Here is a 16,113-nt window from a genome sequence, read left to right on the forward strand (position 1 = left end):
TTGGATCAGCTTTCAACGTTTTATCCTTTGCACTTTCAATGTCATGAAATATCTCCAGGAGATGTGAAGGTGTGAATGTGCGGTTTTTGGGGTTTGTTTTTTTGTTGTTGTTGTTGTTTTTGCCAAATAGCTGTATCAACATGCCCAGTCAGTGATTTTTTTTGCTGTGACTCAATTTACATTTGATCTGAATTTCACTTTTAGTGTCATCATTTTTCATTTCTTTTCTGCTTTTTCATCTTTGCTGGCCAATTCCCTCTTATGATTATCCAGTTTTGTAAAATGTCACGTGCTATTACCCAGACACAGAGAGGCAACACGCCTCCACCCTTTGTTGTCTGTGCATGAACTAAATGAACACGGGCAGTGACCAGTCACCGGTGGACTTTGCAAGAAGTGACAAGATGGGTCAATGACCATCATGGGCAACTGTTAGATCCCTAGTGATCATGGACTGAAGGTCTGGTAGCAAAGTGTGTGCTTTATGCAGTTACTCACAGTTAATACGCTGTGGTAACTGAAATTGGAACTGTGTTGTTGGGGTACTGATGTCATTTCACAAAACCAGGGTACCTGAAATTCATGTATACTGGAGTTTTGCAAAGCAGAGACAGCCTACATATTTTTTCTCTAGAGAAGAGGGATTCAGTAGTGGTATACCTGCATTAATCACTAAAAATGTTTGTTTTAAAGGTAGGAATCCTAAGAGACTAAATATGTTTCATGTGAAAGTATTTTCTTTTCTTACTGTCTAATTAGCATTGTTTTTCGAAGCTAACACTTAGTGATGATGAGGGTACAATGAATACCTCACGTGTTCTTGGAGGGAAAGTATATTAGAGTGACTTCTTTGGAATGTAATTATACGATAAGCAGGAGTTTTAAAAAAAGAATCCAAAATCCAAAAATGATGTACAAATGTGCTCTTGTTGAATTAGTTGTAACAGCATAAACTGGAGATAGTTAGAAGTGAATGCACATTGGTGATATGGTTTGTTAGCTCAATGCAGTATATTATAGCTGTTAAGGATGATACCTGCAAAAAAGCTTATGCCCTGAGGAAACTCATGTGATGAAAAAGTAAAGGGGAGAAGCAGGATATAAAATCTTGTCTGTAACTTGCTCATATACCCATATTTAAAAATCAAATTTTGTAGAAAAAGGTAGAGTAAAATATACCAGAATATAAAAAATTGTTGTCTTTGGGTGGTGGGAAATGAGAGATTTTGTCTTTCTTTTTTTGTTTTTTTTATTTTTACTTTTTTTCACATTTCCTAACTTTTCTTAAGTGAGTATATAATTATTATAAAGATAGAAAAAATGTATAATAAATTTAAAAATGCTGTTTATTAAGAATGCTTTGCAATTTTCTGCAATTGCTACAAGGGAAAAGCGGGGCTATAAAAAATTTTTTTTTCCTAACGTGCCTAAGGTGGACTTCCACTCAACAGGCATTTTAAGAGTAAGGGCCGTGGTGCTTCTCATGCTAAAAAAGAGGAAATTAGTTATTGCTCCGTTTATGTTGGCATCCCCCTTGCTTTTGTTTTGTGCTCTTGTTTTTCTTGCTCTGAGCAACAGTGTATCTGTATAAAAGCAAGATGCTCTGAAATGTTAGGGTTGGCTGAGTCATAGCTGTTGGCTCTTTTTATTTGCTACTGTGTCCTCAACTGTTTTTGCCTCTGGTAGATCCATATTTTTAGGGGAAAGTGCACCAATTGTTGTATTTTCTTTTGCTTCCTCTTGATCCTTTTTGTTTTTATTTTCAGATGTTTTAAGAGACCTAGCCATATTATCAGACTTTTATTTTCAAAAAAAAAAAAAAAAGAAAAGAAAAGAAAACATGACAGGGATTAGCTCAGCCGGATATTTTCTGTGCACTTGGTTCATAGTTCTGTTTTCATTTCCTAGTGTGCCCCAAATATTCATAAAATGGATGGATATTCATGTGATGGTATTCAGGTAGGTTACTTCATCTTTACCTCAATCTTTCATGTGTACCAGCATGAAAGAAATACTGAAATCTTCCCAACATAGGAAAATCAGTTTAAATGTTTTGTAATCAATTCTGAAGATAAAAGGTTTTATAATACTCATCTACTAGTTTGCCCAGTCATATTTTCTTTCTTCAGTGATCCAACATAAGCAGACATTGTATCGTTAATAGGTGTGCTTTTCCATTTTAGGGGATTTGCTTTGGAGGAAGATGTAAAACCAGGGATAGGCAATGCAAATACATCTGGGGGCAAAGTAAGTAAATAGTGTGTCTTGATCCTTTTCGTAGTATGATATCAGGTCAAAGCACATGTGAGCTGGAAGTCAATTTTCAACCACTTTGTAACTGGGGGATTCTCAACGACACTGAAGGTCTTAATAGGGGCACTTTTGCAGACATTAGAGAAAGACACCTCCTTTGAGATGACACTTGGCTAGTTGGTCACGCCATTGGACAACAAAGAAGGTGCCTTTGCTGTCAGGCAGATAAAGTCCACTCCAATGCGTGTAGCCTGGAGAACAGAGCAAGCCCGGATTTCAGCTCCAGTTACACTTCCCTCAGCTGATTGTCCTTAAGCAAATCCTGTACAACCGTACGGGATGGGCGTGGACCCTGGGTAGGGCGCCCTTGGCTTAGCGCTGCAGCAGTTCAGCTAGAGTTGCTTGCTCTTCCTCAGCTATCTCTCTCCAGGCTGGTTGGCTTTCCTAAGCACAGGCAACCTTCTGCGGAGGTAGCTGTGCCACGTCAGAAAAAATTTGAATGTTATTGCTTTCAAAGTTTGTCAGATTTTTGGAGGGAAATATAGAATATTGATCTCTAAAACATGATTTAAATTATATCTCTGTTTAAATGTATATTTAAATATTGTGCCATATATTTTTTTGGAGGCCATTTTTTTCTTTCAACTCCTTCAGAAGACAGTTTGTATTAGGAAGTTAGTTATAAAGAGAAAGATAATCTTTAATTGTCACAAATAGGGGCTACATTCTTTATGAGAGGGCAGGTGGATTCCCTCTTCTGAGTAACTGAAGAATGGAGGAAAATGCGGAAATGCAGGTTTGTACTCGAAACAAAGAGATACAGTTTTTGTTTCCCCCACTTGAGAAAAAAGCTGTTGCTTACAGCAAGAAGTAGGGGAAAAAAAACAGATTTTTTTTGACATGATTATTTTTTTTCTTTAAACATACACAAACGGTTATCTTTTGATTAGTTTGCAGAAGCCATTTTGATCTAACTCCTGGACAATTCCATCAACCAGCCTTGGCTTTAGCCAAAACAAAGTCCTCACAAAGATGCGGATGTAGCTTAAAATGTTTTTTGATTTTCTTAGATTTAGCATGAATTGAAGCTTGTCTAAAATTAAATTTTTTACTAGTTGTTAAGAATTAGTAAACAAGGTAGAAATTATACCGCTGTTTCTTGAATCTTTAATTATAGTGCATAGCTATTTTAATAAACTTGTCATTATGATTAATAAAAGTTGCCAAGTGAGAAATATGTACTTTACATTTAGCACTGAGATTAAAGCGTACAGTATTTGTTCTAGGAACAATTTGGTAGCATCTTCCCCTAATTACCACATTCTGAGGAGCGTTGTTCTTGGAACCTATAGCCTCAATCCCATCAAAGATCTACATAGATTTGTTTTCCAAATTTCCAATGAGCAGTCATGAAGAATGTAGCTGAGTCATGGATGTCTGTGGTAAAGGACAACCCTTGAGAACCATGGGTACAGTTTTTGGATTTGGCCCCATTGTCATGAAGAAGAGTCCTTAAATAGCTACTTTCCCTTACTGCAAACATTTTGAGCAGCTCATATGTTAAATCCCTCACTGATAGGAAACTCTTTTCTGCTTCAGAGGTGACGGCATCGGACAAATATTGCTATGAGAAACTGAATATCGAAGGGACCGAGAAGGGTAACTGTGGGAAAGACAAAGACACGTGGATACAGTGCAACAAACGGTGAGATGGAGAAGTTTGTGCAGAGTTTATCCCTTGGTTAATTGCAAGTGTTACTTTCGGAGCCACCAGGACGTTCCTGTTCTCTGCATCCCACAGAGGCTCCTGCTGCCTGCTCGCCTCATCTTTTCCCAGCATTCCAGCTCCACCTTGCAGAAGGCTCCTGAATCTTAACACATATGCTGACCTCTGCCCCAAGGCCCGGGTCACCCTTGCAGCTGCCTCAGGACTTTCTCACCTAGAAGGCACCTGCTAGCATCTCAAAAGAAACAAAAATTAAAGCCACCAGCATATATACTCTATTAACTGGCTCTGACTTTACTAAAGCACCGTTTCTGTCAAAGGTCCCAATACCTCAGCTTTGAAGGTCCTTCAGCTTAGAAGCCTTGCAATGGTCCTTGACTCCACTGTCCCTCTGATACATTGTCCAGACACCAAATCATGGCCATTTGTCTTAATTGATCTCTTCATTTCCTTTCCTATTGCATTGCCTCAACTAAGACCTGTATTAATTCTTCAGCTGTTACAGAGGCCTCTTAAGAGTGTCTTAAGCCAGGAGTCTCTAGCATGCTGCCATCAGAATATACGTCTCCTGAATCTTTCTGACTGTCAGTTCTTTGTTCAAATTTCACTGGTCCCACGTAGCTAATGAATAGTAAGAATAATGCCCAACATTTACTGAGCGCACGCTATCTTGCAGTTTGCATACGCCATGTTATTTAGTCTTTGTGGCAGTTCTCCTCATTTTATGGAGGAAAAACTGAGGCACAGTTAATTCATTTGACCAAGGTCCTGTAGCTAGGATGCAGTAGAAGCAGAATCAGAATGTGGCAGTCTGATTTCAGAACTCTCCTTTAACCACTTTATGGCATGTCCTACTGTCTTGTTTGATGAATGAAATGGAACGTTAGCTTGACCCTTTACATCCTCCTCAGTTTGCCCTCATCCTTCATTCTTTTTTTTCTTCTCTTCCAAATTCTAGCAAACCTTGTCATTCCTAACTCACGCATTGTATTCTCCTACCTCCATACCTCTGCTTATGCTGCTCCTTCCTCCAAAAGCACCCTTTATCCTCACTCTGTTACCAGGCACAGTCCCACTTGGACAACTCTGTATAAATTGTTTCTGGATTTACTCTAGAAATCAATCATTACCCTCTTCTCTGAATTCCCACAGCCTTTTGTACTATTATTGTGGCCCTTGTCCCCCGTCATGTTTTATAGTTGTTTATGTGTGCGATTTCTCTTCTCATCTGAGTCTATTTTCTTGACCGTGTCTTTTTTTCTTTATATATCCTAAAGTACTTAGTAAGCTCCGTGCACATAAATGACACCTATAAAAATGTTGAGTATCTCTTCTGTGTTAAGAAAGCATTTTTGTTTGCGATAGATACAATAAAATGATATAACCTTTAAAAATTATTTTTTAAGGATGAATTAGTACATTTTTCTATGGTTGGTGATAGAAGTTCTGATTTTTCTCTTTTCTCTATCTGATGAAACTTGATATTTTCACATATAATCTTGCTAGCTTACTAATCATTCCTGACAAGATACTTATTAGTGTATGTGTTTATTAGTATGTATATTAGTAATTAAAATGTGCTAGATATAGACAATATATCAGGCAGTATTTAATACCACTGGAACTATTTTATATGTTGATTTAGAATTATATGCAGTAGTTGGGGGGATAGTGGAATATATTGAAAAAGGGATCATGTGTCTATGTGGCTGAGAATCTACTATATATATAACATTCTTTAATTCTGGGGCAACAGGTTGAAGAAAAAGCTGTCTTCCGAAAGAGTACTCATCCAAAGGTCATTTATTCACTTGTCAGATATTTTTAAAAAATGTTTTAGCATATCCAGTGGTGTGTTCTAGGGAAGGACATTCTGATCTAAAAGAAGTCTTTTTGGTAGATAATTTCCTTAAGAGAAATACTTGAACTAATAGACAGTAAAAAAAGCTAGAAAACAATTTGTGATTTTTGGTCCACAGATAACAGTTTCAGAGAAGATACTTTTTATTTTTTTATTTTTATTTTTTTTAATTTTAATGTTTTTTTATTATGTTAGTCACCATACAGTACATCCCTGGTTTCTGATGTAAAGTTCGATGATTCATTAGTTGCGTATAACACCCAGTGCACCATGCAATACGTGCCCTCCTTACTACCCATCACCGGTCTATCCCATTCCCCCACCCCCCTCCCCTCTGAAGCCCTCAGTTTGTTTCTCAGAGTCCGCAGTCTCTCATGCTTCAGAGAAGATACCTTTTAAAGCAGGGGGCAAACTAATTTGGTCTTATTTAGCTTATTAATTTGAGTAAATAAAATATAGTTGATGAAAAACAAATGCTTAAATGAGATTAGTGTTCTAACTGTACATGGTTTGTTCTCTCTTTGGGGAAAGAAGTAAATAATTGGTATCTTTTAACACAGGGATGTGCTTTGTGGTTACCTTTTATGCACCAATATTGGTAATATCCCCAGGCTTGGAGAACTTGATGGTGAAATCACATCTACTTTGGTTGTGCAGCAGGGGAGGACGTTAAACTGCAGGTAATCATCTCCCCCATTCTGTGAGAACACTGGTCATCTTCTGAGGAGTGCCACGTTAGGGTTACTTTGTTTTTTGCAGTGCCCATGTGTGTTAGCAAGCCGAAACAGAATCTAGCCCGTAGGGGTGACCAAGTAATTCCCGACACAGAGGGGTTGAAAAGAAGGTAAGAAATAGTTGACTGTGGTTGCTGGAGTTACGTTCAATGGGTCAGGACTATCTTGTAGGGTTTAGTTTGCCTTTCATTCCTATAAAGGAAAATGAGTCAGAATTCCTGGGTAAGGTCAGTAGATTAAATACATGCATCTTCTTTTACTCCCTTCTGAAATCCCACAAAATGACACTAACTGAATCTTTTTTAGAATTTATGTGTCCACAGGATGGTAGAGAAAGGGGGGAGGAGACAATAGCTACAAAATTTGGGCGTGTGGAGAGCAAATGGATGTATGGCAAATGATTGCCAACCTAAGAAAGCTGAATTCCTAAGTCAGTAACAGGGAAAACGGAGAGCTAACCTGCTATGTAAAGTCATTTCCCCAAAGGCTCAAAAATTAACAGTATCATCTACTTCTGGGAGACAGAGTAAAGGATTCAGGGACAGGGAAGTGCTAAAATAAAGAAGATAGTTGAATGTCTGCCAACAGATTACTTCCTGACTTAACCTATACTGGGGATTGTTCACCTTGCCATGGAAGATTTAAGCTTTACCTTCTACACATAATCAAACAGGTGTCCAAACGGAAGGACAACTGGCAATATTGATATCAGGGTGTGTGCAAGTGGACCAGCCTCATCGATGTTCAGCCAGAAAGCGCTAGAATTTCCTATCATTTATCTGATTTCTCAACTCAAATATGAGCAGTTTATCAGACATGTGAAGAAATGCTCTAACACACATACCCAAAGAGATAAAGACAACTGGAAAAAAAGCACCTGTCGATATTTATGAGACATAAGATACTTCTATCATGAAACAAGAATAGCGTGCCAATTTTTTAAACAAATGAAGAACATTCATAGAAACAAATGCTGTTGGAAATCAAAAAATATGGAGGTAGAGATTAAACCCAGCAGTTGAAATTATCTCCCAGAAAGTAGGGCAAAAGCAGGAAAGGAGTGGAACGTAGAGAAAACCTCACCAAGTTGGAATAGAAATGATGAACAGGGAAAATAGCAGGGAAGAAATCGTCACTGAGTGACTTATATTGTGTACAAAGGATGGACTTGAGTGTCTACATTGACAGGCTCGCAGGTGCAATGAGTGAAATTAGGCACATCTGAGCATATCATTATGCAACTTCAGAAGCTTAGGACAAAGAAAAGAATCTCAAATGTTTTCAGAGAGGAGAAATAAAAGGATCAGGCTTAGAATCTATCAGCAAGAACCCTGGGAGCCAGAAGACAATGGAGAACATGATTTCTGAACTAAGTTCTGTACCCAGGCAAAATATCAAGTGTGAAAGGAGAAAATGGACACACTTTTAGATATGCAGGTTTCCCTGCAAATGTACTCCCCAAACCCTTTCTCAGGAAGCTTTTAGAAATTGTGCTCCAATCAAGTGAAAGCATAAGGTAAGAAAGGGAAAGGTTGGGCATATAGGAAACAAGATACCCACCGTGAAGAGTCAGGGCAATCCTCCAATGAACGGTGAGGGAAAATCCCAGATATTACAGTCCTTCACAAGGTACAGTGGACAGCCGGATCAGACAAGAGCAGGGCACACTCCAGATAGAAATTCCAGGAGAAATTTCTACAGGAAGATGAACTGATGCTCAGACACATCTTGGGGACTTGGGGGTCAGCAGAGGTTGACTAGTTCTGCGTTAGTGACAAATTCTTAGAAAAGTAGGCAAAAGGACAGCAAACAAATAAGAGACTGGCTAATCTGAGGGAAATTAAAAGTGGTACAAGTAAAGAAGAGGTGTAATTATGGCATTCTGTATCACTCACCTGAGTAACATTTACCTAGTTCTCATAGCGTGCATTTTTATTATTGATTTGACTGCTGATTAAACAAAACTTATGAAGGGAGGGTAGGAGAAAGATACAAATTTTCAAATTCCATAGAAGGAAGTCAGTGGGTAGTATCCAAAATAGGAAAAATAAAAAATAGTAACACAAACTCTTATTTAAAGATCTGTACATAAATAACAAAAGAATCAATTAAAAGTAGAAAGTGGTTTCTTCCAAGGAGGAATATATGGTGGAGGAGAGGGTACTGGACCACTTAATTGCATTTAAAAAAACTGATTTATCTTGTTTGACTCTTTAAACTATATGCATGTATAATTTTGATAAAAATAAATAAATAAAAAGAATGGAGATTTATGTGCTGGCATTGACATGGCACCATATGAATAAATTAATTATGAATTTACTTTTTAACCCTATTCTGTTTTTTTTTATTCTATATAACAGGCTTGCTGCATTGAATAGTGAAGCTATAATAGTTTAGCTATTCTCAAATATAATTTTTAAGTTAGCAATCTTCTTAGAAAATGTAAACCCAAACCAGTTCTCATCCTTATTTGAAACATGTTTGAAATCTTGAAACCTACTTACTTATCAAATCAAATACTGATAATAATGGCTCACTTGTACATGAGCCATGTACAAGTATGACTTGTACATCATAGCCAAGGCATAATGATAAAGCTATTTCAATTCAGGCCCTTGTTATAATAATTGTGTTTAAATCCTAAAATATATCAATATTTCTGAAAAGAATTAGATCAAAAGATTCAATTGTTTTCTCCACTTAGAGGTTGAAAATGGTTATGCTATTGGTTTTTATTAGATAATAAATAGAAAAATAGAGAAAGTAGTATTGCCCACTTTTTAGTTTAGTTTTTTGTTTTTTGTTTTTAGAGCGAGAGAGCGAGGAGCATGCACTTTCGAGCAGGGGAGAGGAATGGAGGGAGAGGGAGAGAGAGAATCCCAAGCAGGCTCCATAGTTAGTTAGCACAGAGCCCGATGGAGGGCTCGATTTCACGACCCTGACATCATGTCCTGAGCTGAAATCAAGAGTCGGACGCTTAACCAACTGAACCACCCAGGCATCCCCATTTTTTAGTTTTTAAACAGATTCTCCAAATGAATGTGAATTAATGGAATCCTGTTTTCTTTTTGCTCTCTGTTTTCAGTGGCGGGCATGTGAAGCTTGAAGAAGATGTAGATCTTGGCTATGTGGAAGATGGGACACCTTGTGGTCCCCAAATGATGTGCTTAGAGCACAGGTGTCTTCCTGTGGCTTCCTTCAACTTTAGTACTTGCTTAAGCAGTAAAGAAGGCACTGTTTGTTCAGGAAATGGAGTAAGTATTCAGTACCTTGCCATAGGGACTCTCCTCTGTTCATAGAAATAGATATGACCCTAACCTGCTTATTTTGTAAAAATGGAAAATGTGCTCATCCTTGTTTCTAGCTGGCATGTAAACAGTTATTTGGTCAGAGTCATTGGAATATTTCTGTTGTGTAATCTGTGCAAGCCTGGGAATGAGAAAAAGTATAATCTTCCTAACCAAATTCTTCCATTTTTCTTTCTCATTATGTTCTTGTGATCTCATACAGTATGCCAGTTTTCTACAGTGATCTGGAAGAGAAGTTTTAATAAACTGTAGTGGGATTTTAAAAGGGTGTAGAAAGGGGCATTGGCCACAATGTTTAACAACTGGTATGGTCCAGTCACTGAGCAATTAGAACAGATCATAAATACCTGCTGTAGCCACACCAAGTGCGTATCAGCTGAGGAGAACTCCTAGAAATAAAAACTGAGTAAGTCAGGGAAGTGTCTATCACAGATGAATAGACAGCATGGCATTGTTTGAAAGACTAAATTCTGTTCTTTCAGTCACGTGTCTGATAATGTAGTCCTGTATAAGTAAGTAGATAACTTAGGTAAACATGCTCTAGTAGTGATCACAGTTTGGTGGTTTTCTGTTAGGAATTCCCTACTGATAGAAATCATTTTTGCTTCTTTTTCTTTTGCCATGCACTATGATTTTTTTTACCCTACGTAGATTCTTTGCTTGAACTGGTCATATTATCCAGTTGAGGTAAAGGATCTCTGTCCTGAAGTTGTAAGCCTTTATTCCTGGTCATTCCGTTTAGATCCTCCAGGGATATGCCAAGATTTTTCTTAGGGAGGTTTTACCAATTTTAACTCTTTGCCAAAGGACAGGAGTTCTTATGGCAAGTGAAAATAGAGAAGGCACATAGTAAGTAGTTCTGCTTCTACAGAGTGGTCTGCTAAGTCTTCTTTCTTGAATAACTGAGGAGATGTTAGGGGGAAATGCTTTTTGGGGGGAAAGGCAAAAACAATGGAATCACTTCTTGATCATTCGTGCTAATGATAACAATGTCTTCTTCATCTAGAAATCCTGAGTAGATACCACAGAGACCAAAGAGTTTTGTTAATGAACCATTTGTTTGGTGAATGAGTAAAAGTGGTAGACACAAGTAATTCAGGTGGCAAATATCATCCGAATCATTTGCAGTAATTATGCATAACACAGAGACATTATATCCCATATATTTTTAACTCAGTAACTCTATATATATGATAAAAATTAAAATGAGAATACAGTAGATACTCTCCATGTACTGTACATTGTGTAGTTAAGAGTGTGGGCTTGGTATCAGACAGTCTGCATTTGAATCCCATCTCTATTTCTCACTAACTGAGTGAGATTTGGCAATGTGTTTAGCCTCTGTGTGATTTGATTTATTCTCCTGTAAAATGAGAAGAATATTGTTTCCTTTACGGGATTGTTGTGAAGAGTTAGTGAGTTAATACTTGTAACTTATATGTAATACTTAACACAATGCCTGAGGCATAACGAGTGTTGGATAAATGTTTGCTAGGACTCAGTTGTGATCACTGTATACCAGCGTCATGTCTGGTCTTGTCACAATGTCACTGTTGTGTGATGTGGACACTGAGACTTGGAGAAGCCAGTTGACCTGGTTAAAGTCCATTGATAAGACAATGGTGAAATTGGTACTCCCACTCAGGCCTTTTGACTTTAAACCTAAACCTTTTTCTTCCTGCATGTTTGTCAATCTGCAGAGATTTGTTAATCTGAATGAATTTGAAATCTGCGTTTTCTTAATCATATTTTATAGTTACATTTAGATGTGGATGTATGTCATCTTCTTCTGAATTAGATCAGATAGAAGACAGAAAGCCATCCAGTGAAAACCTGTCTCCTGAAGAACTTCTCTGATCTTAAACCTCACTGAAGTCTCTCCTACTTCCCACTCCATTTAAAGTTGTTTTGAAGTATCAGATCTCGGTGTAGATTCTGTTTCCTGGTTATAGAAGTGGTGACACATTATTGTCTTACTATTCTTAAAAATTTGGTGCCATTTTATGCAAAAGTTTTTCCTTACATTTTGTTTGAGAGGTTCTCGGTTTCTGTGACGTGAGGTCGTTCATCTCTGTAGCTTGGGTTGAGGTGCCAGGGCTGTGGCTTTGTGAAACGTTCTTCTTCGACCAATCAGGCCTTCCCTCTTCTTCCTTGGATTTCCCTTTACCTTATCTGCTTCCTGAAATAGGAATAAAACTTTGGTATAAAGATCCTTTCTTTGGAAGAAGGAAACTTTTATATTGGATAACTAGCAAATGATTGTATTTCTGCTTGTTTTAAAACTCTCCCTCCTATAAAATGTAAGTTAATGAAATTCAAAACCGTAATTTCATTGATTTCTTTTTAGACTGTAAATTCATTTCCCCTGTTAAAACGCATTATTCCCTTTGGGTCTAACTGCTGATCTCTAGAAAATATTATTTTAGGTACTTGAAATAAGGAAATCAGTCTTAAGAAGAAAGTACTGATGATTTTTCAGTACCATCAAATTCTAGGCATATAACAGTTAGAAATCAGTGCTGATTTTTCATGCTTCTGTATCAGAGTTGACCTGTACTTTTGATTGACTTTGGATTTCAGGTTTGCAGTAATGAGCTCAGATGTGTTTGTAACAGACACTGGATAGGTGCCGACTGCAGCACGTATTTCCCTCACAATGAGGACGCAAAGACTGGTATAACTCTGGCTGGCAATGGTAGGTACTTGATTTGCTGTCATTACATAGTTTTTATACATAACGAGAGAGAACTGCTCTTCAGATAGTTTCATTTGGGATATTTTTGTAGCTCAAATATAATAGACAACTGGGATCCACAGTATGAAATTGATATTTTCCATTAAATTGTAATCATGGGTAATAGTGAATATAACTTAGTCTAGTGATTTAGCCTGATCTTGTCCTACTGAGATTTTTCAAGTATTCTATTTCGGGGGGCAGTGACAACAAACCCTTCATTTCTTTTAAATGAAGAAAGTAGTCCTAAGATTTCTTAACTGTGTGAATTTAAGGGGAGAACTTTATATTTGGGGATTGAATACATAGAAAAAAAACAATTGAAGAAGTGGTTTAATTTTTAAAGATTTTATTTACTTATGAGAGAGAGAGAGATAACAGGAGAGATCATGAGCAGAGAGGGGAGGCAGAGGGAGAGGGAAAAGCAGGACTCGATCCCAGGACCCCAGGATCATGACCTGAGCTGAAGGCAGACACTTAACCGACTGAGCCACCCAGGCACCCCTGAAGAATTGATTTTTAAATATCTTGTTGGCTTTAATATTTTTTATTATAGAATCTCATCTCTGGGGCATCTGGGTGGCTCAGTCGTTAAGCGTCTGCCTTCAGCTCAGGGCGTGATCCCGGGGTCCTGGGATCGAGCCCCATATCAGGCTCCCTGCTGGGAACCTGCTTCTTCCTCTCCCACTCCCCCTGCTTGTGTTCCCCCTCTCGCTAGCTGTCTCTCTGTCAAGTAAATAAATACAATCTTAAAAAAAAAAAAAAAAAATCTCATCTCTATTTAACCCCAGTTCTGTAGCCTGACCTGTAGGTAATTCTAGAAGTAGTAACCTTGGCCAAGGTGCCTGGAAGGGGATTAAGGACATGGGTAATGAACAACAGGTGCCGATCTAAAAGCTAGAGTGGCCCAAATGGAGAAGTAGCAATTAAATGCAAATAGTTCTAAGAACACAGGTCCTGGGGTAGATGTCCCCTTTTAAACTATTTTATTATTTTGCATGATTGAGTATTCTGCATTAATTAATGCTCAAACCTGAAGTCCATTCACCTCCCCTGTTCTTTGTAATCATCTGGACTTTTAGCCACGATGACTTTAGCAAGGGAAGAGAATGATGAAGATTCTGGGTCCTCAGTCTTACAAGGGTAGTATGGAGCTTTTTTCAGCAGTTAATGCAGAGATGAGGCTATTCAGGTCTGTGGATTTAAGTGACTTGTTAGAAGTCATACCATTACTTAGATGTAACCAGGCTGAGCATCCAAGTTTATTGATCCCTGTTAAAATTGCTGGAAGAAAAAAGAGGAAAGGCAGATAGAAAAGGACACTCAGAGTAGGAAAGCCTGAGTGTCCCAGTGGGTCCTCTGGCTTCAGCATCCACCCATCCCACAGAAGATGTGCGCAGGGTGGGTTCCTCGGCTGTCTGGCCATGGGACACGACTTCCTGAGGGCTCCCAGAAAGGGAGGCTGACGCCTCTGTCATGGGGATTTGCAGTCTGCCCTAGTTGCCAGTGAGGATGGACTGTTGGCATCTAGAAGGATGCTTCGGGAGTGCAGCAGAGCAAGAGAGATCTGCGCTGCTCTGAGTGAAGCAGATCTGGGTAATTTAAGCATCTGGTGCAAATCATTACCAGGAAAGCCCCCAGGACTCCGATCTGCCTTTTCTGCTCCTGCCTTGAGTCTTGTGACCAAGCCTCTGACTTACTGGGCCACTCACACTGCCGTGACCCCCTGAGGATTACATCTCTGCCTTCCTGACAGCAGATGCTGACACAACAATGCCATTACTGAGTCTTGAGCACCAGCCTCGCCTTGGCCCTCTGCCAGTCTGCTGCCGCCTGGCTCTCCTGCCTGACCGGCACCAAGCTCCTGCCCACCACACGCTCTGTTTTCCTTCGGTTTTTCCTTCTCCAGGATGCCACGGCCCCCGTTACCAAGACTGGGAATTATAGGCCCAGTGCTTCTGTTACCTGTCACCTGAGCCCTGATGGTATAAATCCACAGACACGTTTTCTCTCTCAAGGAGCTTACATCTGAGAGACAAAATATCATACATACGACCGAGAGCCTTAAGGACCTTACGTTAGTTGTTGGGATGGACTGATATGGACAGTCACATTTCTGGAATTCCTGAGGAAGAGGTCAGGGTCAAAAGGAACATGGATTTCTCCAAGTTCCTGTCCAAAGAGCGCTGTGGCAATATAGTAGGGACGCCCTCCCTTTGTTTTTTATTTTTGACTCTTCCTTCTTGTAGTTCAGTGACCTCATCTTATTTTTCAGAAAATTACATGGGAAATAAAGCTGTGCAAAATGTACTGGGACAAGAATGAAAGGGAACGTAGACAAAGAATTATGTAAACAAATAGTTGATGCAGATTGCTAAGTGATGTTTGATTTTTCATCCCCTTAAGAAAACACCCGCTTTTTCACTTCACAGTATGTACGGATGTCAAATCATTATGTTGTACACCTGAAACAAATACAACCTTATGTCAGCTGTAGCTCAAAAAAATTAAATAAAAAAAGTGTTCTCTAAAATTGGGAATTTTAGAGAAATTAGAGAAATTTAGAGAAAATTTCCTAAAAATTTAGAGAAAATTTCCTAAAAAAGGAAAAAAATACCCACTTTGTAAAACAGATAATTTTGTTAGTGTGGTGATTCAAATATAGAGAGTAAATTTCCTGAAAGAATTTTATATCAAGATTTCAATTATATACACTGATCTTCATTGTTTTCTTTCCCCCCACAGGTGTCGCTGGTACCAATATCATAATAGGCATAATCGCTGGCACCATCTTAGTGCTGGCCCTCATATTAGGAATAACTGCCTGGGGTTATAAGTAAGTGAAATGTCTCAGTGTTGTTACCATCGAAATAGACTTTAACACATTTTGTTTAAATGAATTAAGAACCTAGGAAGTTTTGAATCATTGGATAAATATACCTGCAGTGAAAATCAGTCTAGTTCCATAGGCAATCAGTGAATAGTTTCGGCACACTTAGAGGTAATAATAATTTATTATGTTTTTAAATTTTGAGATAACTCCCTTCTATTCTAAAAGTAAAGAATATTGTTTTAAAACCATTACGTGAAGTTAAAATCAATCTAAATCATGTCTTATGCGAAGGGCTGTGTTGGTTTGCTCCTGAGTGACACAGGCTCTCTTGACTTAAACCCATACCCAGAGATCTAGGCAAGACAGTCCCGTAGGGAGCATAATGTTTTAGTAACAAGAGCAGTGATGACATCAGTTATCAACAAGAACAGCCCCAGCAGATCTGAGGCACTAGTATTTTTTAAATATTGGGTGTTTGTGTGTGAAGAAAATACTGTTCAGAGACTTCATTTGTTCAAATTAAGAGTCAGTGTTAAGTTGCGATTTTTAATATGTAATTCTTAAGCTTTAAATTCAACTTAGAAGTTTTGGGTTCCTATTTATAAATTTTAAAAAGTTACAAATTATATAACTTTTGAATACTGAATCCCCTTGAGCATTT

The 16,113-nt window shown here is 38.3% G+C and overlaps 1 protein-coding gene across 10 annotated transcripts in view; it reads left to right on the forward strand.

Annotated features, from left to right (window-relative positions):
- ADAM22 (ADAM metallopeptidase domain 22) overlaps positions 1-16,113 on the forward strand; it is a 214,877-nt gene that overhangs the window by 166,312 nt on the left and 32,452 nt on the right. For 9 of the 10 annotated variants that reach the window (XM_057304214.1, XM_044386276.3, XM_044386281.3 and 6 more), the window contains exons 19-25: positions 1,909-1,959; positions 2,184-2,247; positions 3,853-3,958; positions 6,401-6,520; positions 9,663-9,831; positions 12,466-12,580; positions 15,365-15,455. In XM_057304214.1, coding sequence (XP_057160197.1) covers positions 1,909-1,959; positions 2,184-2,247; positions 3,853-3,958; positions 6,401-6,520; positions 9,663-9,831; positions 12,466-12,580; positions 15,365-15,455 — 716 coding nt within the window. The remainder of the gene's footprint in view (positions 1-1,908; positions 1,960-2,183; positions 2,248-3,852; positions 3,959-6,400; positions 6,521-9,662; positions 9,832-12,465; positions 12,581-15,364; positions 15,456-16,113) is intronic. The other variant, XM_048212830.2, reaches the window with a different exon arrangement.

Source organism: Ursus arctos, unplaced genomic scaffold, assembly GCF_023065955.2.
Source record: "Ursus arctos isolate Adak ecotype North America unplaced genomic scaffold, UrsArc2.0 scaffold_3, whole genome shotgun sequence".
In the NCBI taxonomy this organism is placed as follows: Eukaryota; Metazoa; Chordata; class Mammalia; order Carnivora; family Ursidae; genus Ursus; species Ursus arctos.